This window comes from Alexandromys fortis, unplaced genomic scaffold (genome assembly GCF_014885135.2).
Source record: "Alexandromys fortis isolate MF-2015 unplaced genomic scaffold, M_Fortis_MF-2015_v1.1 scaffold_208, whole genome shotgun sequence".
Lineage (NCBI taxonomy): Eukaryota > Metazoa > Chordata > Mammalia > Rodentia > Cricetidae > Alexandromys > Alexandromys fortis.
Genome location: NW_026068082.1, coordinates 2,655,681 through 2,683,562, shown reverse-complemented (window position 1 = coordinate 2,683,562; position 27,882 = coordinate 2,655,681). Strand labels below are relative to the sequence as shown.

Here is a 27,882-nt window from a genome sequence, read left to right as displayed (position 1 = left end):
GTCTGGAATCACATGTTCTGTGCTTTTCTTCTTTGTTTACACATTCTGTCTGCAAACTGGTTCCTCAGTGGCTGAACTTTTACCCTCAGTCCTTATGGTCAGCTTTGCTGAAATAACTCGATTTCCTGAAGTGGGAAGAAAAACACCCATTCCACCATTCTCTTCAGTATTTAATCCTCTCTATTTGTTTTCTTCTTTGCTAGTGCAAGTCTTAATACAAAAGCCATCAATAGAAAAATGCAGAGTGGATATTCCAAGGATTGCGGCTAGCTCAACAGGTAATCATTGACCAAGGTTTCTGTCTCAAAGAAACACACATAGGTCTACATTAATCATAAACTAGTTGGCCTATTATCTCAGACATTTTTTTTTAATTCTTACATCTTAACACATAATTCTTGTCTGTTTTGGGCATGTGGTTTGGTACCACAGGTATTCTCATCTGTGTCTTCTATGTCTGGGTGATGACTGCAGACTGAATTCTTTCCTCTTCCCAGAATTCTACTGTTCTCATTGCTCTGACTCTACTTCCTGCCTGATTGCCCCACCTCTACTTCCTGCCTGGCTACTGGCCAATCAGCACTTTATTAAACAAGTACAAGAAGCAAATCTTTACAGGGTAAAACCATTGTTCCACAGCAGGTAATTTTTCCAGCCTGACTTTCCCAAGAATAGCAGCTGACATTTGCTATTTGCCAGGGCTGCAAACTCTCACCCATGAAGACAGCACCATGGTCTTATGTTAGAAAATATTGCAGTATAGAAACGTATCAAGGTCTCATGACTGGTAGTTGATACTGCTGGGAACTTCTTTGAAACAATGTAACCTTGACACCTGAGATATTAATCACTTTGCCATGCTGCCTCCAATGCCATCACATCACACTAGACCAATAACTTTAAAAATATCCTAATAGAATATTTGTTTAAACAAATATGCTAATGTTAGCTCTGTCTAGTTGATTGATAGAAAAGAAAATGAATTCCTTGTTGTTTGCATTTCTTTTCATCATAACAATAATGTCTTCACAGCACGTTACTAAAAGTGTGTGTTAGCAAAACAACTACTGTATGTGCAGCAGGGTAAAAATTTATCCTGTCTGCTCCTCACTTCAGAGACTCCAGTTCAGCTAACGTGCCCCAATGACTGGATGCCACACCGAAATAAATGCCTACAGTTTTCTCAAGAGACCAGTGTTTGGAAGGACAGTCTATCTGACTGCACTAGAAAAGGAGCCATTTTGCTGCTCATTCAAGACCAAGAAGAACTGGTAAGTTGTGCTATAAAACAGAGTCGTTAACACATTTCTGAAGCTGTACCAACATCTCTAAACTTAACAGATCTTCCATGCAAGGGCAGTGGAGACTTTACATTATGGAAGCTCATAGTCTGAGAGACTAATGGGACATGAGAGCCAATAACTGCATATGTAAGGTGAGTGTCCTAGGATCGTAAATGCTGGGCACAGATTCCTCAAGGGAGGAAGAATGAACTGTGTGAGGACTCAGGACAGACACAGGTGACACTTGACCTAGGTGTCGGGAGACTGTCGAATATGAGTCACAGCACACAGGCTCAGGTTAAGTCCTCTCCTCTTCTTTGATTGTAGAGATTTGTAAAGAACTTTGCAAGGGAAAAAGGCAATTCATTTTGGATTGGACTAAGTTACTCCATGTCAGAGATGCACTGGAGATGGATAAACAGCTCGACTTTAAGTTCTGATGTGTGAGTATTGGAGGAGCTCACTCAAATATTCATTTCAGGTCATTTTACTGTAGGGCTCTAATAAGGATACCGAAAATTAAAGATGTTCAGAAGTGTTTGAAAATTTGATTCCAAAGGTGGCTTAAAATTTTCATGTATAAAAAGATTCTAGCCTTTTATAAGGTAAAGTGTGTATGTATATATACAATGGACTTCTAAGGCTAAGGACTAAACTAACATCTTAGGAGAGAAAATGCGTTTTTCATATGTTAAGTGTTTTTATAAACAACTTTTTCATTTTTATTGGTTTTTATTGAGCTCTCCTTTTTTCTCTGCTCCCCTCCCTTCCTCTTCCCTCTCCTGCAGACCTATCCCAAGGTCTGCATGCTCCCAATTTACTCAGAAGATCTTGTCTTTTTCTACTGCCTATTTAGATTAGATCTCTGTATGTCTCTCTTAGGGTTCTCATTTTTGTCTAGGTTCTCTGGGATTGTGATTTGTGAGGTGGTTTTCTTTGCTTTATATTTAAAAACAACTTATGAGTGAGTACATGTGATAATTGTCTTTCTGGGTCTGGGTTACTTCACTCAAAATGATGTTTTCTAGCTCCATCCATTTGCCTGCAAAATTCAAGATGTTATTTTTTTCTGCTGTGTAGGAAACAGAGTACCCTCAACAAAGAATTATAGAATTGCTGAAAGGCACTTAAATAAATGTTCAACATCCTTAGTCATCAAAGTAATGCAGATCAAAACAACTCTGAAATTCCATCTTACACCTGTAAGAATGCCCAAGATCAAAAACACTGATGACAGCTTATGCTGGAGAGGTTGTGGGGTAAAGGGAACATTCCTGCATTGCTGGTGGGAATGCAAGTTGGCATAGCCTTTTTGAATGTCAGTGTGGCAATATCTCAGAAAATTAGGAAACAACCTTCCTCAGGACCCAGTAATATCACTTTTGGGTATATATACAAAGGATGCTCAATCGTGTCACAAGGACATGTGCTCAAATATGTTCATAGCATCATTGTTTGCCATAGCCAGAACCTGGAAACAACCTAAATGCCCCTCAACCGAAGAATGGATAAGGAAAATATAGTACAGTTACCCAATGGAGAATGCCTTTTAAAATCCCTACTTAGAGCCTGTAGGCAGAAGGAATTTTTCTTTTGTCACTCTAATATTTCTTATATTTTTCAAAGAATTTCTTAAGTGGTCCTTTCCATGCTGTGGTGAAATGAGTCTTAGTGTGCAGTGATGCCAGTAGCTCAGGTCACAGCCAGCAGAGGAAGAGTGAGTAGGGAAGGGAAGGCAGTGTCAGCAGGGAGCTTTGTCAGCTGAGAGAAATGACCTCAATTCACAGGCTGCAGTGTAGCTTAGCTGAGTTGTGAAAGTTACAATTATTTGAGGAGCTGTGATGAAAACAGACTTCAGTCAAGATAAACAAGAAAGGAAAATCATTTTGGTTCACAGTTCAGGGGCCTCAAGTCCTCTTCATCTTGCTGCATTGCTGCTGGCCCTGTGGGACTGCAGAAATGTTGTATAAATTCAGGCAAAGTTGCTCACCTCAAGGTGGGCAGGATGGAGAGGAGATGGCAAACCCCGGTGTGGGATGAGGAGCAGAGATTTGTCCTTCAAAGGTTGCCCTATGTCTTTCTGGGAGGCCTCATTTTGTTTGGTGGGAACTCCTTGATGGAGTTAGTGCTCCCATAATCCAGTCACCTCTTAACACTGTGACAGCTATCCTTCACATCCTCTTGGGGTACTGAATATCAAAAGTATATTTGTGTGTGTTGTGGCTCACAAAGAAGCCATTAGCTCTTTGGTGTCTTCTCACTTTCTTATTGTTGAAATTATCAAGGTAACTCTGCAATGAGAGACCTGACATTTCAGAGCTAAACTGTAGATTTTAGCATAATTCATGAATTTTTGTATAATAAGAACAGAATATTTATTCACTTTATAAGCAAAATATGTAGGATTCAGTGAATTTCCTATATACTGCTTTCTATGAGGTTTGCAGAAGGGATATTGAGAGCTGTTTATCAATCTTGCTTGAATAAACAAACAAATCTTACAAGAAAATGTACTTCTTGTTATTCAGAACACATGAGATTGAAATGTAAAATGCTGATTTAGATTTACTTAAAATGTAATGAAAATTTGTTAAGTATAGAAATTGATAAACATAAAAGTTGTCATAGAGTAGAGAAATGTACGTAAAGTATATAGATTAAATTCAGCTGATCTGTAGTTTTACTCTGAGGGCAAAATGTCTCTGTGATTAGACTAAAGGGATTGAGAAGCCTGGAGGCTGCTGTGCTCAGTAGGAAGTGTCAGTCAAACAAGCCCCACCTTCGCTTTAACTCTCTGACCCTGGCTCCAGGTAAGGGGAAGGAAGAGAGTAACAGTTTCCCCCACAGGGTTATTTGGGGATTAATAAGAAATGTCAGAGAACTCTCCAGGAGTCCAGCAGGAGAAGGCCTGGGAGGCCTTAAAGGGATTGTGAAAGGAAGTCCTTGACTACACAGATCAGCCACAGGGAAATGATGCTGAGAACTGAAGACAGACTCTGAGGATGGAAGAATCCAAGGGAAATCATGGCTGGATTGCAGGCTGACCACTAGGATGGCATCAGATTCACATCTCGAGCTCAAGGTCTCCACTAAGAACTAAACAAACGAAGGACACCAGTGAGGAGCCCAGCTACTGTCAGATGCCACCTTCTTTTAAGACCTTTGAGTGTGCTTAGAACTCATCTCTGCCTTACAGTAAACCCTGATACTGTGTGTTAGTGCTTGGATTCTAGTAGTGTTCCTTCCAGCAGGGGGCCATGGGAGCCTTGCACATTTAAACTGAAAGACTTTGAGGCACCTTAGCATTACTGCACCCCTTTCCTGGGAACCAGGCACCTTAGCATTACTGCACCTCCCCTTCCTGGGAACCAGGCCCAGGCCCTTAGCATTACTGCACCCTCTTCCTGGGAACCAGGCACCTTAGCATTACTGCACCCCCCTTCCTGGGAACCAGGCCCTTAGCATTACTGCACCCCCCTTCCTGGGAACCAGGACCCTGGTAACCAACCACGCGTGCACTGGAGCTTTGAGTACTTTCCATCCCCATTGTAGTCTTTCTTCAATAGACCCGGACCCCGGAACTGGGGTGAAACGACCTGCAGGTGGTCCTCCTTGTAATCGCCATATCATTGATCAAGTAGAGTTAGCTGACCATTGAATGAACTAGTCAAAATAGTTGACAAATGATTTTTGGACTTTCCCTTTGATTCTGTACTAACCCCTCCCTGATTTTGTGGTTTTTCCTTTAAAAGAGCTTGTAATAGACAAAGCAGGTGTCGTTCTCCTCTCGAGGCTGAGGGACCTCTGCCGTGGCAGAATAAAAATTCCTCTTGCTATTGCATCAACCATGCTGAGAGTGTCTCTTGGGGTGACCTCCTCCTTGGTGGGGCTTTAGGGCCCAAAAAAACCATGTGTTAATCAAATACTGTCCCACCTAAGGGAGGAGAATGAAAGGAATCATGACTATGAGTCTCATGAACTGAGCCTCTTTCCCTCCCTGCATCCAGTTCTGTGATCTAGACCCTGTGAGCTCACTCTGTATACTGGATACATTTATTGAGCACCTACTGTGTGTAACTGTTGTCACTCATCATGTATATCATAATCCTTTCACAATCATTAGCTAGTTAACCTCATATGTATGTATATGTATGTGTGCATTATATACATGTACATATGTGTGTATATATGTGTGTGTACATGTACATATAACTCCATGTCTTTTGATAATAATCTATGGGGATTGATTTATTCATTTTTGTTTATGTAAATGAGTGTTTGCCTGGCTTGCATGCTTGTATGTGGACCACATGAATGCCTGTGTCCATGGAATCCAGAAGAGGGTACCAGATTTCTTGGTACTGGAGTTACAGATACTCTAAGCTGCCATGTGGGTGCTGGGAACTGAACTCAAGTTCTTTGCAAGAGCAGCCAGGACTCTCAAACCCTGAGCCAAATCTCCAGCTCCCAACCCTATATATTAAATAAAACTGACACTCAAAAAATATTCGGTTCTTTTGATGTGTTAGTTGTGGAATGAGGAGATTACATGATGTGATAGTAATGGAAGGAGTTCACATGACATGTTAGTAGTGGAATGATAAGATCACATGACATGTTAGTAGTGAATGATGAGATCACATGACATGTTAGTAGTGGAATGAAAATGTCACATGACATGTTAGGAGTGAAAAGAGGAGGTCACATGACATATTACTAGTGGAATGAAGAGGTCTCCATCCCTCAAACTGTCTCTGCTTTATGCATCATTATGAACATTGTTGCTGGAAGGTTTCTTTGCCAGTAAAGAAACAGCAGGTTTTAGAATAGCTCTGCCTTCAAAGTTTATAACATTATGTTTGTGCCTAGTACACTTAACAACTGTGCATTCTGCTGTTTCCTTTAAATTCCATAGGAGAGCAATGACAAGACATTTATGAGAAAATCCTAAACACTAAGAGTGGCTGTTCTCTTCCTCCTCAGACTGAACATCATAGGTGACTTTAAACTTAACAGCTGTGTCACTGTCTCAAAGGACAAAGTGGTTTCTGAGTACTGTGCTGCAGACAACAACTGGATCTGCCAGAAGGAAGCAAAATGAGTCCCTGAACCCAGGTGTAATGACTCCTGACTGGGAATCCCATCTCAATTACTCTACCACACAGATCTCTGCACTACCTCTGTCTGGGCCCAAACAGTGCACAGTTGGTGACACAAAGCATGGACTCTAAAGCCACTGTGACTCCTACAGATGCCTGTGTTCTGTTTCTTTGTTCTGAAGAGAGGATAGAGACACTGATGTGCCGTTTCAGAGAAGTGCTCTGTGGACAGAAGCCCAGACAGCTGAGGCGCACTGGGTTCCTATCCTGGAGTCTGTGACTCTCACTCTCTGTGTCTGAGGTCATCCTCAAATAGCACAGAAGACCATTTGCAAAATCATTGTTAAAAGCTCTTAATGTGGGGACTGATGGCACAGTGTGTTAACAGCACTGGGAAGGCTGAGTCAGGAGGATAGCCAGTTCAAGGCCAGACTGGGTGTGGTGGATTAAATGAGGAATGTCCTCCATAGCCTTTGGCATTTTATCACTTGGTCTCCAGTTGGTGGCATTGTTGGGGGAGGTTTAGGAGTGTGGCCCTGCTGGAGGAAGTGTCCCTGAAGGTGGCCTTTGAGAGTAAAAGCCTCAGATGTAACTTGGTCTGCCTCATGCTTTTGGTTCAGGATATGAGCTCTCAGCTCCCTATTCCAGGCACCATGGTTTATGCCTTCTTCCTACCCTTATGTACTTCTGGAACCAACAATAAACTCTTTCTACTGTAGGTCACCTTGGTCATGGTAATTTATCATAACAGCAGAAACATCACTAATACCCTGGGGAAGACAGAACAGAATGCTGGGAGGAAGAGGAAGTGAGCTCAGACTCGATATCTCTGCTCTCTGGAGCAGACACGATGAAGCTCCGACCCAGGATGGACAGTAGGCTAGAATCTTCCCGGTAAGCTCACCTTGGGGTGCTACACACATTATTAGAAATGGGCTAGTCCAGGTGCAAGAGTTAGCCGAGAAGAGGCTAGATATAATGGGCCAAGCAGTGATTAAAAGAATACAGTTTGTGTGTTGTTATTTCGGGGCTTAAGCTAGCCAGGTGGTTGGGAGCCGGGGCGGCAGGAACGCAGCCCGAAGCTCCCCACAACATTCCTACTCCTTGAAAGAGGAACCAAAAACCAGCAAACACTCCACTATGGCCTGGCTACTGGCAATATATTTTATTTACATATATGGTTGTTGATAATGGACATTGCCCTGTTCCTAAACTGGGTATCAACAGTGACTTTTCCAAGAGAATTATTTTTTTTTAAATAATAAAGCAGAGTGTGGAATGATTTGTCAACATTTGTGGGTAATCCACTGACAGAGCTGAACCCCAAGTTTGGCTGCACTGCTGTGCACTACCCCATTGAGCTACCGCCAGAGACAGATGCTGAAACCTTGCTAGTAGGCACATCCTTCATGGTAAAATAATGAAGATGGGTTAATTCTAGATGTAAGAGCTAGGTAACAATATGCTTAAGTAATATAAAAAGTAGTGATTTAATTAATACAGTTTCTGTATGGTTTTTTGGGGATCTGGGCAGCTGGGAAATGAACAAGTGGCCTCCTTGCAACAAATTAGTGCTCTAACATGGTCAACTATATCCACGTAAATCCTGAGAGAGCTTGGAAAGTAATTCTAGACACTAGAAAACAAAGTTTAGCCACATTTTTTCCATGAATGTGATTTGCTTACTGGCAGCATGCTGTGACTCATTTAAGAGAGGTCTTTCTGATTATCAGTAGCAGAAAAACAGCCATGTGGTTTTGAAACTGCAGCTTCCCTGCCATGGGCCATGCTGCTAGTATGAACTCTGACTCTTTCAGGATGCCAACATTTAAATGAGGTTTGGGAGCAGAGTACTATGATTTGCTTAATGGTAACATAGACCAGCTGTGTGCCTGAAAATGGGGCTGTGAGCATGGCTTGTGTTAAAAAGACCTCTGCCAAACCATGTCAGACTGGGCGGAGCAAGCTGGCAGGGCCATGTTTTACCTAGCAATGATGCCACTTAGGTTTTAAAGAAGCTCGTTGCATTTTAAGAAGCTGTCCTATTCAGAACAGGTACACAATAAAGACAAATTCAGATGAAAAAGACCACTAAATGGGTCACAGCGTTGAATAAATGTACATAGGCTTGGGAGAGAGAAGAAAACGAATATAGACAGTTATAAAAAGAAGTAAATGGGTTTTTTTTTTAAATAAAAGGTAAAATCTTTAAAGAGACAGAGTACAGTCAGTCATGGATTAAAAGAAGTAAAGAAAGAATAAGCCACGTAAAGATGGAATATCTGGATTTTGTATACTATTGTGTTTTATTTGAATTTTTTGACTGCAGAGAAACATTTGATACTCAGGTCTGCTAAGCCAAGCCAATATATATACTTTAAAGGTATCTTGATTTCAAAATATGGGTCTAAGGATTTGTTGCTTTGGAAAAGAGGTTCTTCTTTTGTTTCCACAGAGGATGAGAACCTGTGGAAACCTCCAGACTAATGTGGTTTAGTGGACCAAGCCCCCCAAAAGGCTGATTTGAGCGTCCCTCAAAAAATTACTTTGACCAATAAACAGCAGGAAGCAGTTTGCACAGGACTATGCCCATATTATCAAATATTGTCTATAAATGTTTCTTTATATTTAAATGGGGTTATACTATAGAGATTTGCATTGGTATTGATCTTGGTTTCTTGGTACAAATTTAAGATCGATTTTATGTATTTCTGCTCTTGATGAAGGTATTGTGTTTGTACTGCTCATTTCAAAATGTAATGTATAATTAATAAATATGGCTTAACAGATAATCATCTATAATAGTCAATCTTATAGTCATGTTAGTTAGATTTTCTAGATGTACAGAGATGTATTTCAGATGGATAGGCATTCTTCAAACCTTTCAAAGACTACAGAATATGGCGTTTAAAAGATTTTAATAGTTTAGGAATTTTTATGACAATGAGACACATCTCCTCCTGGAACCACCAATTAGTCTAAGAGGAAGATGGGCATCGAAGAGGCTCCTCATGGAGTTGGTTAGTCATTTTGGCACAAAACTGGTCTGTCCTGGATTGCTTGACACTATGCTATGTTAACTGGACATGCAGGAGCCACAGAGAGATGACTGCTGAACTTGCTTAAAGGTGAGATGGTACTGCAGGGTTCCTGCTTCATGAAAGAATCTGCTATACATTCTGCAGGACACAGAAAAAGGGGACTGACAACTGCCAATATAGGCAGAACTGTCTTTGAATTTTCCAGCTTCATGGAAAACTCTGCCAGGTACTATGGGTGTGTAGGCTAAATATGGAATGGATGCCCCAACAGTACATGAGAACTTTGGGTGACTGTCCAGGCAGTGAGAAGTTTCTGTTAATTCTAGAGTTTTGGAAGTTGCTTTCAATGAACTTCCTGTTTACTTAGGTAATATTATATCCTTCTGGAGTCTTTGATGGAATTGAAGAGTAGATAGTAATAATATAGTTTTTCTTAGTTATGATAAAAGATAAAGTAGATATAAATATGTAAGTGAAATTCTTGCTTGATACCTATTTTGTTATATGTCATTTTACTATGTTAAAGTTAAAACCTTCCTTTTTTTATTTAAACAGAAAAGGGGAGGTGATGTGGGATTCCCCTCTGTATGCTGTGAATACTATTGGTGAATAAAGAAACTGGATTGGCCTAATAGCATAGAACAGAGCTAGCCAGGGAAAACTAAATTGAATGCTGAGAGAAGGGAGGCAGAGGCAGAGGAGAAGCCATGGAGCCACTGCCAGAAACACATGTGCTGAAACCTTACCAGTAGCCCACAAGCCTTATGGTAAAATATAAAATAATAGGAATGGGTTGACTCTAGATGTAAGAGTTAGCTAACAATAGGCTTAATTAATTGGCCAAGCAGTAATTTAATTAATATAGTTTCTGTGTGGTTATATCGGGAATCTGGGCAGACAGGAAACAAACAAGTGGCCACCTTACTATACTAGTAGGTGTTCATGACCTCTAGACCAACATCCATGGAGCCTGCTTGGGAACAAGGCCCTTTGTATGTGGGTGACATTTGTATGACTTAGTCTGTTTATTGGGCCACTGGCAATGGGACGAAGATCTATCCCTGATGTATGAGCTGCCTTTTTGGAGTCAGTTCCCTATGGTGGGATGCCTTGCTCACCCTTGATGCAGCAGGAAGGAGCTTGATCCTGCCTCAACATGATTTATATTACTAGATAATTTTGTTTATTCATCATTTATCTGTCTTCTGTTGGTGCTTTCTCTGTGGTTCTGTCATCTGTGTAGAATATTTCTCCCTTTGCTTGTTGTTTTGGTTTAGTTTTAGTTTTGGTTTTCTTTTTTAATTATTACTTTATTAATACTAGGAATCAAAATTTCCACTTCCCCCCCCTCCCACTTCCCTCCTGCTCCCTCATGTGCCCATCCCCCTCCACCTCCAGTCCTAAGAGAGGGCAGGGTACCCTGCCCTGGGGGAAGTTCAAGGCCTTCCCCCCTCCATCCAGGCTTAGGAAGGTAAGCATACAAATAAACTAGGATCCCAAAAAGCCAGTACCTGCCATAGAGACAAATCCCAGTGCCATTATCTTTGGCTTCTCAGTCTGCCCCAATTGTCAGCCACATTCAGAAGGTCCAGTTTGATCCCATGGTCATTCAATCCCATTCCAGCTGACTTTGGTGAGCTCCCATTAGTTCAGGCACACTGTCTCAGTGGGTGGAACAACCCCTCGTGGTCCTGACTTCCTTGGTCATATTCTCCTTCCTTCTGTTCTTCAACTGGACCTTCGGAGCTCAGTTCAGCACTCCCATGTGGGTAGGTCTATGTCTCTATCTCCATCTGTCCCCGTCGAAGGTTCTATGGTGACATTCAAGATAGTCATCAGTCTGACTAAGGGACAAGGCCAGTTCAGGCACCCTCTCCTCCACTGCCCAGGGTCCTAGCTGGGGACATCCCTGTGGACATCTGGGAACCCCTTTAGAGTCAAGCCTCTAGCCAACGCCACAATACCTCCCTTAATTAAGATATCTTCATCACCTCTCCCATATCTGTCCTTCCTCCATCTCAGCCATCCCACTCCCCCAAGCTCTCCTCAACCCTCCCTTTTTCCTCTCTCTCTCTCCCCCTCTCCCCTTCCACTACCCCACCCCAACCCACATGCTCCCAACTTGTGCCTGGATATCTTGTCTGCTTCCAATTTCCAGGAGGATCTATATATGTTTTTGTTTTGGTTAGCCTTATTACTTAGGTTCTCTAGGAGCGTGACCACTAGGCTCACAGTCCTTTGTTTATGGCTAGAATTCACTAATGAGTAAGTACATAGCATATACTTGCTTTGAGGTCTGGATTATCTCACTCAGGATAGTTTTTTCTACTTCCATCCATTTGTATGCAAAATTCAAGATGTCATTTTTTTTTACCACTGAGTAGAACTGTAATGTGTAGATGTGCCACACTTTCTTTATCTATTACTTCAAGAGGGAGATGGGCATTGAAGAGGCTCCTTATGGACTTTGGTAGCCATTTGGGCAAGAAACTGATATTGCCTGTACTACTTGATGTTATTCTAAATAAACTGGACATAATGAAAAATTATTATTAAACTTGCTTGAAGGTGATTGGGTCCTTTGGGGTTCCTGCTTCATCAAAGAATCTTCAGGACATTCTGTAGGACACAGAAGAAAGCAACTGATGGACTTTGCCATTACAAGGCAGAACAAATCTTCAAATTTCAAGCTTCATGGAAAAGTCTCCCAGATACTATGGGCCTATAGGCTGGAAATAGATGCCACAATGTTACAGAAGAACTTTAGGTGACTGTCCAGGCAGTGAGATGTCTCTGTCAATTCTAGAGTTTTAGAAGTTGTTTAAAATGTACTTCCTGTTTCCTTGGGTAATATTACATCCTTCTGGAGTCATTGTTGGAGTCAAGAATAGATAATTATAATTATAGTTTTCCTTAATTATGATGAAATACAAAGTAGATATAAATATTGTAACTGTAATTCTTGTTTGATACCTGTTTTTTATATGTAATCTTATTATGTTAAAGTTAAAACCTTTCTTTTTATTTAGACAGAAAAGGGGAGGTCATATGGAATTCCCCTCAGTATGTTGTGAATATGCATTGTTATCATTGATTAATAAAGAAACTTCTTTGGCTTGAGGCAGAGCAAAGTATAGCTATGCAGGAAAAACTGAACTGAATGCTGGGAGAAAATAGGCAAAGTCAGAGACACCATGTAACCGCTGGAGAAGACAGTGATGCCGGAACCATGCTGGTAAACCACTAGTCTCATGGTAAAATATAATTTAATAGAAATGGGTTAATTTAAGATATAAGCGCTAGCTAGAAATACACTTAAGCTATTGGCCAAACAGTATTGCAATTAATATAGTTGCTGTGTAATTATTTTTGTCTGGACAGCTGGGAAATGAACAAGCAGCTTCCACCAACAATAAAGTATGTACATATATGTGTAAAAACATATATGGTATAAAAATTATTTATGAAGACCTAGTAAGTCAGATAATTGAATCTTTACAATTTAGGAGACTGGATGACTTAAATTATAACATAGAACCAAGCCTGTATACTATTTAAAAATAGTACCTGTTTTTACCAAAGAAGCTAGTAGGCATCATGAAAGAATGGTGAGCAATTTGAAAGTGATTTTGTACATTCCATAAAATAGCTTGTCTGGAGCATCTTGATTTTGCAGGAAAAAAGAAAATATGTTTGAAATGTTTGCTTTTTTGTAGAAACAAACAAATGGAGCTCAGAAGATTATCTGTGAAAGCTGAAAATATCAACAAAATATTTTAAACTCTTATGACAGATCTATTGAAGTCCATTTGTCAAATTTTTAAGAAGATTATTCCACATTGAAGGTTCTCTGAATCACAATGTTGCTTGCTATGTCAATAGCCTCTTGATTTCCAACACAGATTCAGATGAGGGCACAGAACCCTCTGGAGCTAGAGTTACAGGCAGTACTGAGGCACCTGATGGAAGTGTAGGAACTCTACCTGGTACTTCCACAAGAGCTGCAGGCACTCATAGGCTCTGAACCATATCTCCAGACCACACTAACTCACCATGGAAATTAGTTATATTTAATATTACATTGTGGTTAATATCCCACTGTAATCTCTTTTCCCACTCTTCATGATTATATTTTATTGTGACATGATCAAGACAAACCTGAATTTGGATAGATTTTTAACTAAAGTATCATTTTGGCAATTCTGACATCATGTGGCTTCATTAGCACAGCTAGACAAATTCTCAAAGTACGAATTCTCAAAGGATTTTATTTTTATATGTACAATGATGATTGTAAGGATGTTTGTCGTGTAAAGATTATGCAGGTATTTGATGTCCCAGATTCTGTATCAGGCAAATTGATCGCGGTTAGCTGCACACTGCATGCTGCCCACACAGGCATGGAGCTCTTCTTGCTTCTGGTCACTTCACACTTTTGCCAGTTAAAGGAAATGTGTCACCACAGCTCTGCCATATTTCACAGGGGCATTATGGATTTCTGGTAGCCACAGGCAACTTCAGAACTTAGTTAAACTTCACTGTCCACAAAGCATAGTTTGAATCTTCTGCTAAGAGCATCAGATTTCTCCTTATTGATCTAATACATCCACACCATTGTCATTGGTTTCCGGGATACTAGGTGGTTATAAACAGCTAAATAGTAGCAATGCTTTCTCACACATTCCTCATCTAAAACTACCTGTGTCTCGGCAAGGGAAGAGGATTATAGGCAGGGACAAGCACCACTCATGAGCAATCAGGTGAGTCCTCTATGTACTAAGGCCTGAGGGCCTTATATATGCTGAAATTTTATGTACTGAAAGCCCAGGATATTTTTATAAATTCTCTATATTTGTTGAAAATTAATGTCTCAAGATGTAATCCCTCTGTAATTGCTGAAATCTTCAGTTTAGGTAAAGCACAAAGGGCCAGGAACATAGTTCAGTGATAGAATGCTTGCCTCAAATTTAGGAAGCCCTGAGTTCAATTCCCAGTGCTCCAAAAAATTTAAAGATAAAGCATGAGGCAGAATCCTGTGCCTGGCATTGAGTGAAATGACTGTTATCAAACAGGGACAGCTGAGGAGGATTCATGGGGTCCTAAGTGTGCTGGAAGACCCTCACAAGGCTTCTCCTCACTTTGTAGTCATCAGTGTTCTTGGGGAATGAGTGTGAGCCCCATACAATGTGTGCACCTCCTGTCTCCTGGAACTCACAGTCAGCCGACTGCTGCTGCCATCTTGTAATTGTGAAAGCCTGGTTCGATTCTGCTGTGACCACAAAAATGACTTTAAGGAAATCTCTTTTCTTCTTCTTCACTTGATATGAGAGTGTCTGACTTGGCATGTGTAGTCCTGCTCTAAGGCTCTAGGCCTGGAAATCCTTGGAGGAGTCAGCACATCCCACAGACCTGTGTCCTCCATTCTCTGTAGCTCTGGCAGACGAAGTCCTTCCACTGGTGAATGATGTCGCATCCACACGGACCTTCAGGACAGGGCTGAGCAGCGTGTGGGGCTCCCTCCTCACTGCTCTTCCTGCTGTTTCAGTCACAAGTGTTTCCCACAGTTTTGTCCTCACTTCCGTATCTCACAGTTTCCTTCACAGCATGGATGCTTCCAGAGGATTCTAGAGCTTCAATTCATGTCGACTGTAACTATGAAGTTCACATGTTAATTATTTTTCTACCACAGCATAATATACTGTGTATCTTAATTGCTGGTAACTCGTGGAAAATGGTCACTTAAATTTAAGTTGAGGAAGAATGTTATATATCACTTACCATGAGCTTCCCCTTAAATAAGAACTCAAAACAAATGATTACCAGAATCAAAACAAGATGTTTTGTTAGAAGTAGAAGAAGAAGAAGAAGAAGAAGAAGAAGAAGAAGAAGAAGAAGAAGAAGAAGAAGAAGAAGAAGAAGAAGAAGAAGAAGAAAGAAAGAAAGAAAGAAAGAAAGAAAGAAAGAAAGAAAGAAAGAAAGAAAGAAAGAAAGAAAGAAAGAAAAGACCACATGCTATACCTTCTTAACACAGTAGCATGTGATGGGAACAGACACAGAGACACACAGTCAAAGCTAGGAGGAATACAGGAACCGCACAGGAAATGAGGAGAAAGGATTGTGGGGGCAGAGGGGTCAAGGAGACCAGGAGTCAACTAGCAGGGCTCTCAGGGGTTCAAAGACTGAATCAGGGAGCTTGCATGGGTCTGCACTAGGCCCTGTGGACACATGCTGTGGTGGTTCAGCTTGGGATTACTGCAGGACTCCTAACAGTGGGAATTAAAGGCATCTCTACCTCTTTTGTCCCCTGTGGGACACTGTCCTCCTGCTGGGCTGCCTCATCAAGGTTTGATTTGGGGAATTATGACTACTCTTAATACATGTTGTTTTCTTGCCTTCATTGATATCACTGTGAATGTGCTCTTTTCTGAAGGAAAATGAAGCCAGCGAGAGATGAGGCTGGGGCAGGGAGAGACTAAGAAGAGGGGAGGAAGGGAACACTTCAGTCAGGATCTATTGTATGAGAAAAGAATGAAGAAAAAGAGAAAAAAAGATACCAGTGTGTAAGCTGTGTGAGCAGGACAGACACCCAGGTCAAAACTACCTAGAAACCCTCAGAGGCAAGCGTGAGTGGGTGTGGACACACACATCAGAGCATTCACGAGGCACGTCCCTTTGATCCTGTCACTTACAGAAGTAGGAGTGTGTCGCTGTTCACCACTTCAGTGTCACAGCTCCCATTCGCAATGGACACACCAAGGGTCTGCTACAGGGTGCAAAACCCCACTCCAGGGCCTCCGTGTGCATCGCCTCCATCTCGTCCCTCAGGTCAGTAGCTTTATTTCTCCTTCTGGCATTTGAATATCTTCCAGGGATGTGGTTTTCTCTTACAGTTTTGTTGTTGCTTTGAACGTGAGCATTTCTCTGTCCATGCTGAAGAGAGTAGATGCTCACAACTTTAGAGATAAGAAACTCATGTACACCAGTTCAGTCAGTTAATGTGAGACATGGCAGCCCTTCTCTTCAGCTTCTGTCACAAGACCCTGAAGAAGGGGTGCTTTACATTACAAGGAAAGAGATACTTCTAGCAGAGAGATTTCACCATAAAGCATCTTGCCTGGTCCAATCTTCTCTGTAGAACACAAACACTAAGACTCAGCTCCATGGCATACTAGAAATGAGAACTGTTGGAATCAGCACCCTGTCTGCCAGAAGATTTAAATCTGGGGGAAAGATTTGAGAACTAATGTGGAAGACTGACGTGAGACAAATATGAAGGATATGATGATGTATGGGAATGAGTGATGAGAGACAGACACTGAGGCAGAAATTAAATCTAAAATGGCCATGTATAGTATGAGATTCCGTGATGCAACTGAGCTTCCTTATAGAATGCTGCAATGCTTTAAATGTAATCTTTCTATATTGTGCCAAGAATGCAAATAACAACTTTTAAAGGATGCTTTTCAAGAACTGTTAAATTAGCAGATTTTTATTGAGAAAAAAAGTCTTTGAGTCACCAAATAAGCTTCATTATTATCTGTTCAAAGGGTCTGGAGAAAGTGGGGTATTTTGGTAACTATAAGAAAGATTTGTCGAAGCCAGTTATTTGTGGTAGGCACAAGAATGTCTTTCTTTTACCTGTCTATACCTGTAAAAGTGGAAGGGACTTAAAGAGCTTAAGGGTTGTGGTTTGATTTCTCACTGACTCCAGTCAGCCCTGCCAGCGTCTGCAGGGGAGAAGGCCATGTCCTGGAGCATAGGTTGCTTCTTAGGGACTGTATATTGGAAGAAAACTGACTCCCCCACTCCTAGCTGCCATCCCCTGTCAATATGTTCCCAGGCTGGGGTGGAACCTTACGCCCAACTCCCCCACAATCTTTTTCAGACTTGAGCTTTTGAAGGTCTTGTGCACGCCAAAAAGTTCATCTCTGTAACTACCCTCTTATGTCCAGAAGACAGTGTTTCCTTGTGGTTATCCAGTAATTCTGGATCTATGGTCATTCTGCCCCCTTTTGTGATAATACCTGAGCCTTGGTTGAAGATGGGATGGGATGCAGATGACCCATTTAGAGTGGAGGAGTTCTTAGTCTCTTATTCTCTACATGCTGACCACTTCTGGCTGGTGCACACCTAGAATCCTGCTGTTCTGCTTCTCCTTGGGTGGCTGGCTGCACTGGTCCATGGGGTGGAAAGAGCAGAAGTGGACAACAGGGTTTAGATGGCTGTCAGTAGGACAGAGACAGACCTCCAGATTTTGACAAATCAGCTCAGCTTTATTCCAGAGTATAGGAAATATATAAAATTGGGGAGTCTGGGGGACAAACCCTAATTTGTATTAAGCAGCATGCTCCTGTCATAAGGCTTCATATGTGGCAGCAGAGTCCTATAACAAAGCTCCTAATACAAGTCACAGTTACCTTAAGAGCAACAGGAGAAAGGCTTCTAGCAGGAAACTGTGCCAAGGGTCATGCTGAAGCTAAATCAGGATTCCAGGCTTGGAGATAGCTTTCTTAGGATAGTCCTCCCAGCCAAGAGACATCCTCCAGCTAGGGGAAGGTAGAGAGCAGGAAATCTCAGTGGAGGGAAAGGGATTCCTCCATGTTTCAAACCCTAGAGAAAGCTGCCAGGCTGTGGTAGACTGCAGCATCTGACTGCAGGCCCAACCAACAGATTCCCATCACTCGGGAAGTGGAGGCAGCAGAATGAGGAGCTCAAGGTCATCTTCAGCCACACAGAGAGTTAGAGGTCAGCATGGTCCAATGGAGAACTCTCTCTCAGAAACAGAACAGAGCACAGCTAAAGCAATTATCAATGTACTATATTTAAGGAAAGAGCACTGTGAAGGCAACATGCACACATTGTTGTATGGTTTTAGTTTGCATGTGTGTGCATGTGCTTGTGTGTGTAGTGTGGTATTAGCCAAACTTCCAGATCATCTGTCCATTAGGGGGCTTTAGAACTCACCCAAAGGAGGAGCTAACTCAATTGAAATACTGAAAATATGGTGTGGACTCATGAGAATCCGCTCCTTGGATGCCATAACTTTAATCCAAGTTGGAGAAGAACATTGTAGACCTCAGTGAAGCAGACCCCATATTCAAGAATATAATCACATGCCATAGCATCAAAAGTCACAAATACCACAAAAGTGAGCATCAAACATATCTCTTGGATAAAAGAAGGTGCTCCTTAGAGACTCCATTCCCACAAAAGAACGTGCTGTTTGATTTACAGCGCTTAATGGTTTTCAACACATCTTCACATCTACCATGACGTGCATGAGCATTCATTTTTAGTCCTGCTTTATCAGAGCAAACAGCTGAACATAATGCAGAATTCAGCTCATGGAATCAGCTTTAAGTTGGCAGAGAAACCCTCACATCCGCAGCCCACCCTCTACTTGAATCCAGTTGTCCACGTTAATCCAAACCACCTTTAACTTTCATCCCAGATGTACTCAACTGACTTAAGAAAGTAACCAGATGTTTAACTTCACAGATGCCTGCCGGTGCCCACGTTCCCACAGGTTGGCTCTGAAACTCAGTTGTGCTGGGCTCATCCTTCTTCTCTTGATCGTGATTGGACTGAGTGCTTTAGGTAAGTGAGGCGAGAGCTTTAGCTTCAGAATTGCTCCTCTAGATATCAGGTCGTCTTCACGTGCTTTGTCCCCTTGAGCTGGGGGATGGTCAATGGCATGAGTAGTTACAGGACAGTGTCCCATGTGCAGTGCAGAAGCTTCCCATTCCTGTGCTTCTGAGTTTTCCTAAGGGCCGTTAGGGGCCATTACACATGAAGGGCTCTCTCGCAGAACCATGCATGGCAAACATGGCACTTGCAGGTTTTGCCCTTTTCCCTTTCCTCTCTCTGAACTTCAAGATTACACTCATAAACTAGACCCCAAGTCCAGTCCGTTCCTCTATTTGGCCATGGAATCCTCTTGAGGCTGAGCACCAAGATACAATGTTCACAACATCCAAGGCCCAGCTATCAAAGTTAATTATTTGGCTACAATGGTTAACCTGTCCAATCAGGACTTACAACTCATCCTAACACAGACTTCCCCTTTTCTCCTTAACAACCCAGTCCTGCAAAAACACCTGCTGCTGTCTATGCCAGATCAAGAGACAGCCCCTCCTCACACACCACAGGTTAATAAATCTCTTTTGTGTTGAAAATGTGGTGTCTGTGTGTGTTCTCAGCTGACTCTAAGCACCCAAAACACATGTCCATCCAGAACATAAAAAAACAAAAACAAGTCTTGATTGTGACATAAACAACAAGGTAGTAAACTAAAAGGCTCAAGTGTTTAATTTATTAAGTGGCTTCTGAACTCCAGCGGCAGTGAGCTGCCTTCCTTGGAAACAGTGTGATAATACTCGTTCTGAAGATGGGAATTCAGACAAGAGTGTGGGAAGCTAAGAGATTCTGTAAGGCCATTAGATGATATGTGGCCTCAACAGTGGTCTGAAATCACATGTTCTGTGCTTTTCCTGTTTGTTTACACATTCTATCCCCAAACTGGTTCCTCAGTGGCTGATCATTTACCCTCAGTACTTATGTTCAGCTTTGCTGAAATAACTCGATTTCCTGAAGTGGGAAGAAAAACACCCATTCCACCATTCTCTTCAGTATTTAATCCTCTCTATTTGTTTTCTTCTTTGCTAGTGCGAGTCTTAATACAAAAGCCATCAATAGAAAAATGCAGAGAGGATATTCCAAGGATCGCAGCTGGCTCAACAGGTAATCCTTGACCAAGGTTTATATCCCTAAGAAATACACATAGGTCTACATTAATCATAAACTACTTGTCCTATTAGTTCAGGCTTTTTATTAATTAATTCTTACATCATAACCCATAATTCTTGTCTGTGTCAGCCGCGTGGCTTGGTACCTTTCATCAGCGAGGGATTCCCATCTGTGTCCTATACTTCTGGGTGACTGCTGCAGACTGAATCTTTCCTCTTCCCAGAATTCTCCTGTTCTCATTGCCCTACCTCTTCCTCCTCCCTGGTCGCCACACCTCTACTTCCTGCCTGGCTACTGCCCAATCAGCACTTTATTATTAAACAAGTACAAGAAGCAAATCTTTACAGGGTAAAACCATTGTTCCACAGCACCTAATTTTTGCAGCTTGATTTTCCCAAGAATAACAGCTGACATTTGCTATTTACCAGGGCTTACTTGAGCAGAGGCTGCAAACTCTCACCCAGGAAGACAGCACCATCGTCTTACATTAGAAAAAATTGCAGTATAGAAACTTATCAAGGTCTCATGACTGGTAGTTGATACTGCTGGGAACTTCTTTGAAACAATGTAACCTTGACTCCTGAGATATTAATCACTTTGTCATGCTGCCTCCAACGCTATCACATCACACTAGACCAATAACTTTAAAATATCCTAATAGAATATTTGTTTTAACAAATGTGTTAAAGTTAGCTCTGTCTAGTTTACTGATAGAAAGGAAAATGAATTCCTTTTTGTTTGTATATCTTTTTGTCATAACATTAATCTCATCCCAGTACATGTTACTAAACGTGTGTGTTAGCAAAGCAACTACTGTGTGTAACTGGCTGGGTGCAGCAGGGACAGAGTGGAAATTTACCCTGTCTGTTCCTCACTTCAGACAGTCCAGTTCAGCTAAGGTGCCCCTATGGCAGGATGACATACCAAAATAAATGCCTACAGTTTTCTCAAGAGAACTGTTTTTGGAGGGAAAGTCTATCTGACTGCGCTAGAAAAGGAGCCACTTTGCTGCTCATTCAGGACCAAGAAGAACTGGTGAGTTATTTTATAAAACAGAGATGTTAACACATCTCTGAAGCTGCACCAACGTCTCTAGACTTCACAACTCTTCCACGCAAAGGCAGTGGAGACTTTACATTATTGAAGCTCATAGTCTGAGAGACTAGAGGGACATGTGAGCCACCAACTACATATGTAAGGTGAGTGTTCTAGGATCGTAAATTCTGGGCACAGATTCTTCAAGGGAGGAAGAATGAACTGTGCTGAGGACTCAGGATAGACGCAGGTGACACTTGACCTAGGTGTCGGGAGGATGTGGAATACAAGTCACAGCACACAGGCTCAGGTTAAGTCCTCTCCTCTGCTTTGTTTGTAGAGATTCATAAAGGATTCAATACAGGAAAATGGCATTTCATTTTGGATTGGACTAAATTACTCATTGCCAGATGAGAACTGGAGATGGATAAACGGCTCCACTTTAAGTTCTGATGTGTAAGTATTAGAGGAACTCACTCAAATATTCATTTCAGGTCATCTCAGGTCTCTAATAATGATACCAAAGATTAAAGATATTCAGAAGGGTTTGAAAATATGATCCCAAAGGTGGCTTAAAATATTCATGCATAAAAAGTTTCTAGCCTTTTATAAGGTCAAGTGTGCATGTGTATATGTCTGCATGTATGTATGTGTATATGTATGTATGTATGTATGTATGTATACAATGGACTCCTAAGGCTAGGGACTAAACTAACTTCTTAGGAAAGAAAATGTATTTTTTCATAGGTTAAATGTCTTCATAACAATTTTTTTCTTTTTTATTGATTTTTATTGAGCTCTACATTTTCTCTTCTCCTCTTCCTGCCTCTCCCCTAAACTTCAACCCTCTCCCAAGGTCTGCATGCTCCCAATTTACTCAGGAGATCTTGTCTTTTTATACTACCTATGTAGATTAGATCTATTTAAGTCTCTATTAGTGTCTTCATTCATTGTTGTCTAGGTTGTCTGGGATTGTGATTTGTGGGCTGGTTTTCTTTGCTTTATGTTTTAAAACCACATATGAGTGAGTACATGTGATAATTGTCTTTCTGGGTGTGGGTTTCCTTACTCAAAATGTTCTTTTCTACCTCCATCCATTTGCCTGCAAAATTCAAGATGCCGTGATTTTTTTCTGCTGTGTAGTTAAAAAAAAAAATCGAGTACAGACCTAACAGAGAACTGTCAACCGAGGAATCCAAAATGGCTGAATGGCCCTTAAGGAAATATTCAACATCCTTAGTCATCAGAGAAATGCAAATGAGATTCCATCTTACACCTGTAAGATTGGCCACGATCAAATACACTGATGACAACTTATGCTGGAGAGGTTGTGGGGTAAAGGGAACATTTGCTGGTGAGAATGTAAGCTAGTACAGCCCCTTTGGATGTCAGTACAGTGATTTCTCAGAAAATTAGGAAACAACTTTCCTCAAGACCCAGTAATACCACTTTGGCATATACATCCAGAAGATGCTCAATCCTGCCACAAGAACATGTGTTCAAATATGTTCAAAGCATCATTGTTTGTCATAGCCAGAACCTGGAAACAACCTAAATGCCTCTCAACCAAAGATTGGATAAGAAAAATGTGGTACATTTACACAATGGAGAATGCCTTTTAAAATGCCTACTTAGATAGAGCCTGTAGGCAGAAGGAATTTTTCTTTTGTCACTCTAATATTTTTTATATTTTTCAAAGAATTTCTTGAGTGGTCCTTTCCATGCTGAGGTGAAATGAGCCTTAGTGTGCAGTGAAGCCAATAGCTCAGGTCACAGCCAGCAGAGGAAGAGTGAGTGGGGAAGGGAAGGCAGTGTCAGCAGGGAGCTTTGTCAGCTGAGAGAAATGACCTCAATTCACAGGCTGCAGTGTAGCTTAGCTGGTGTTGTGAAAGCTACAATTATTTGAGGAGCTGTGATGAAAACAGACCTTAGTCAAGATAAACAAGAAAGGAAAATCATTTTGGTTCACAGTTCAGGGGCTTCAGTCCATCTTCATCTTGCTGCATTGCTGCTGGCCCTGTGGCTGTGCAGAAATGCTGTACAAATTCAGGCAAAGTTGCTCACCTCAAGGTGGGCAGGTTGGAGAGGAGATGGCAAGCCCTGGCATGGGATGAGAAGCAGAGATTTGCGCTTCAAAAGTTGCCACCACACAATGACTGACATCTTTCTAGAAGGCCTCAGTTTGTTTGGTGGTAACTCAGCAATGGGTTAATTCCTTGATGGGGTTATTGCTCCCATGATCCAGTCACCTCTTAACACTGTGACAGCTATCCTTCACATGACCTCTTTTGGTATTGAATATCAAAAGTATATTTGTATGTGCTGTGGCTCAGAAAGAAGCCATTAGCTCTTAGGTTTCTTGTCACTTTCTTATTGTTGAGATCACCGTGGTAACTCTGCAATGAGAGACCTGACATTTCAGAACTAAATATATATTTTAGCAGAATTCATGATTTTTTGCATTGCAAGAACATAATATTCATTCCCTTCATTAGCAAAAGTATGTAGTATTCAGTCAAATTCCTATACACTGCTCTCTATGAGGTTTTCAGAAGGGATATTGAGAGTTGTTTATTAATCTTGCTTGAATAAACAAGCAAACCTTACAAGAAAATGTACTTCTTGTTATTCAGAACACATGAGATTGAAATGTAAAATGTTGATTTAAATTTACTTAAAATGTAATGACCATTTATAAAGCATAGAAATTGATCAACATAAAAAGTTGGCATAGAGTATAGAAATGTATGTGAAGTGTATGGATAAATCTCGGCTGCTCTGTCCTTTACTCTGAGGACAAACTGTCTCTGTGATTAGACTAAAGGGATTGAGAAGCCTGGAGGCTGCTGTGCTCAGTAGAAGTGTCAGTCAAGGAAGCCCCGCCTTTGCTTTAACTCTCTGACCCTGGCTTCAGGTAAGGGAAAGGGAGAGAATAACAGTTTCCCCAACAGGGTTATTTGGGGATTAATAAGAAATGTCAGAGAACTCTCCAGGAGTCCAGCAGGAGAAGGCCTGGGAGGCATTAAAGGGATTGCGAAAGGAAGTCCTTGTCTAAACAGATCAGCCACAGGGAATTGATGCTGAGAACTGAAGACAGACCCTGAGGGTGGAAGAATCCAAGGGAAATCGTGGCTGGATTGCAGGCTGACCACTAGGATGGCATCAGATGCACAGCTCAAGCTCAAGGTCTCCACTAAGAACTAAACAAACGAAGGACACCAGTGAGGAGCCTGGCCACTGTCAGATGCCACCTTCTTTTAAGAACTTTGAGTGTGCTTAGAACTCATCTCTGCCTTACAGTAAACCCTGATACTGTGTGTTAGCACTTGGATTCTAGTTGTGTTTCCACCAGCATGGGGCCATGGGAGCCATGCACATTTGAAACCCATGTGTTAATCAGTAGTTGCCATCCTAAGGGAGGAGAATGAAGGGAATGATGACTATGAGTCTCATGAGCTGAGCATCTTTCCTTCCCTGCATCCAGTTCTGTGATCTAGACCCTGTGAGCTCACTCCGTATACTGGACACATTCATTGAGCACCTACTGTGTGTTACAGTTGTCACCCATTCAGGTATATCTCAATACTTCTCCAAACATTAGCTAGTTAAACCACATGTGTGTGTGTGTGTTTGTGTGTGTAATGTTAAAAGTAAAATATGAGGATTTCTGAGTTGCTGCAACAGGTAGAGAGCTATGAGACCATGCCTCAAATCCCCAAAGTGGTATCAGGCAGTGGGCAGCAGGTCTGAGAGCAGCCAGTCCCAGGCAAAGATGAAGCAGTTCCCCAAGTGGCAGCAGTGGGCCATGAGTCCCAGGCAGGGAGCTGAGAGAGACCTCGATGGTGCAGCCAGTCCTAGGAGGAGAGACAGACAGATGGGCATGCCATGAGACCAAGCTGCAGGTCTCTGCAGGTAGCTGATACCAGATAGGGAGCCAGGTAGCAGACCAGAGACAGAGACATGGATAGGCATGTTATGCAGAGTGAGGTTGGATATTTATTTAGTGGGTTATGAAAGAAAAGTGGATAAGGGGTAAGGGGCGAAGGGGAAAGAACAGAGAGAGAGAGAGAGGGAGAGAAAGAGAAAACAAAAGAAAAGAGAGAGAGAGGAACAAAGGGGGAAGGGGAGTAGTGGGGAAAAGAGAGACAGAATTTGCCTCTTCAGGGGAGGCATAGAAAAGAGAAGGGACTCACTAGAAGCTGAAGATCAACTTGCCTAATGATTGGGGAGGGAGTGGGCATGGTTTGTCTTTTAAAGGGAAAGAGCAGTCATTACGGTGTATGCATTCATCCTTTTCTGCTTTTAATCTTTTTTTAGAAATTTATTCATTTTTGGTTCATGTGTTTTCCTACATGTGGGTATGTGTATCAAGTGAATGCCTGTGTCCATGGAAGCTAAAAGAGGGTATAGATTTCTTGGTACTGGAGTTACAGACACTGTGAGCTGCCATGTGGGTGCTGGGAACTGAACACAGGTCCTTGTAAGAGCATTCAGTGATTTAACCACTGAGCCATCTAACCAGCCAAACCATGTTTATAGAAGAACACTGAAACTAAAAAAAGAAAAAGAAGCTCATTATATGGCGTGTTAGTAGTGGAATGAGAAGGTCACATGACATGTTAGCAGTGGAATGAGGCGGTCACATGACATGTTAGTAGTTGAAAGAGGAAGTCACATGACATGTTAGTAGTGGAATGAGGAGGTCTCCATCCCTTCAAACCACCTCTCCTATATTCATCATTATGAACATTGTTGCTGAAAGGGTTTTTTGCCAGTGAAAAAATAGCAGGTTTTAGAATCAGCCCTGTCATCAATATTTATAACATTATGTCTGTGTTTACTATACTTGACAACTGTGTATTCTCCTGTTTCCTTTAAATTCCACAGGAAAGCAATGACAAGACATTTATGAGAAAATACTAAACACTAAGAGTGCCTGTTCTCTTCCTCCTCAGATTCAACATCATCGGTGATGCTAAAAGAAACAGCTGTGTCACTGTCTCAAAGCGCAAGATGGTTTCTGAGAACTGTGATTCAGAAAACAAGTGGATCTGCCAGAAGAAACTAAAACATCTCTGAAACCAGGTGTAACGACTCCTGATACTGAATTTCACCTCGTTTCCTTTATCATACAGATCTCTGCACTCTCTCTGTCTAGACTGTCGGCCCAAACAGTACACAGTTGGAAACACGAAGAATAGACTCTAAAACCACTGTGACTCCTACAGATGCCCGTGTTCTGTGTCTTTGTTCTGAAGAGAGGATAGAGACACGGATGTGTATTTCAGAGAAGTGCTCTGTGGACAGAAGTCCAGACAGCTGAGGAGCACTGGGTTCTTATCCTCACTCTCTGCATATGAAGTCATCTGCAAACAGCACAGAAGATCACTTGCATAATCATTATTAAAATGCTCTTAATATGGGGACTGATGGCACACACCCCAAATGAATGTCACTGGGAAGGCTGAGCCACGAGCATCCTGAGTTCAAGGCCAGCCTGGGTGTGGTGGATGAAATGGTAAATGTCCTCCACAGCCTTAGGCATTTTATCACTTGGTCTCCATTTGGTGGCACTCTGTTGGAAGGTTTAGGAGTGCAGCCCTGCTGGAGGAAGTGTCCCTACAGGTGGCCTTTGAGACTAAAAACCTCACTTGTAGTCTCCTGTGCTGTATGCTTTCAGTTCCTGACATGAGCTCTCTGCTTTCTGCTCCAGCCACCTTCTTCCTGCCTTCTTCCTGCCATTATGGACTCTAATCCTCTGGAACCAAAATGCAAAATAAACTCTTTCTTATGTAGGACATCTTGGTCATGGTGATTTTCAAAACAGCAGAAAAGTCAATGGGGAGAAAGTGAGTTAATCAAAAACGACAACACTGTTCTTGGAATTAGAGTGAACATATTTGCCTGTGAGGCCGGCAAACACAGAAAACAATTTAGTCACGCGGCATCTAATTCATTTTAGTCATACACATACCTCTCTTCTGGTAATGCACTTGACACCCTCAGTTCCTCTACTCTACAAGCTATGTCCACACACACCACTCTCTAAACAACACACCTAGCAATCTGCTAGCACCCAAGACCACCACATCCATAGAACGGCACTGCAAGCCCACTTTAACCAATGGAAAAAGTTATTCATCCCCCACGCGCCATCAAACATTGACAGTTTCTAATTAAACATATTATTAATGTATCTGGGGAATATGGGTCAGTCTGGTCTAGACTGACATGGGGTGCACATTCAATAAGGTAAACTGTGTCCAGAAGAAGTGAAGCAGTAGAGGGAATCTCCTATTTACCATGGTAATCCTAGCACAGCTGAACATGTGTATTATTAACAACAGACGTGTGGAGTTGCTGTTTTCTTTGACCACGGAGACATTATTAATTGTGAATTCTCTGTCTTATCTTGGGCATGTCCCACTGGCTCTTTAACTTAATTTAACCTGTTTCTCTTCATCTTATGTCTTGCCTTGGGGGGTTTTACCTTTCTTTCTTTCTTTCTTTCTTTCTTTATTTCTTATTTTCTTTCTTTCTTTTTGTATGTCCTACATTCCTGAATCCTCTGCATCTGCCTGGCCCCTGGCATCTCCCTGGCATCTCTTTTCTCCCTCACCCCTAAATTCTTTTTGCTACTTAGTCTTCCTACTAAGAAGTTTATCCTATACCTCCTCC

The 27,882-nt window shown here is 41.7% G+C and overlaps 1 protein-coding gene and 1 pseudogene across 1 annotated transcript in view; both read left to right on the top strand.

Annotated features, from left to right (window-relative positions):
• Positions 1–6,384, top strand: part of LOC126488505 (killer cell lectin-like receptor subfamily B member 1A) — a 23,812-nt gene extending 17,428 nt beyond the window's left edge. Inside the window, exons 4-5 of the mRNA XM_050122028.1 lie at positions 1,611–1,726; positions 6,267–6,384. Of these exons, the coding sequence (XP_049977985.1) occupies positions 1,611–1,726; positions 6,267–6,384 (234 nt within the window). The remainder of the gene's footprint in view (positions 1–1,610; positions 1,727–6,266) is intronic.
• Positions 6,385–16,146: 9,762 nt separating this feature from the next.
• On the top strand, positions 16,147–26,305 carry LOC126488513 (killer cell lectin-like receptor subfamily B member 1A; annotated as a pseudogene).
• Positions 26,306–27,882: the final 1,577 nt, after the last annotated feature.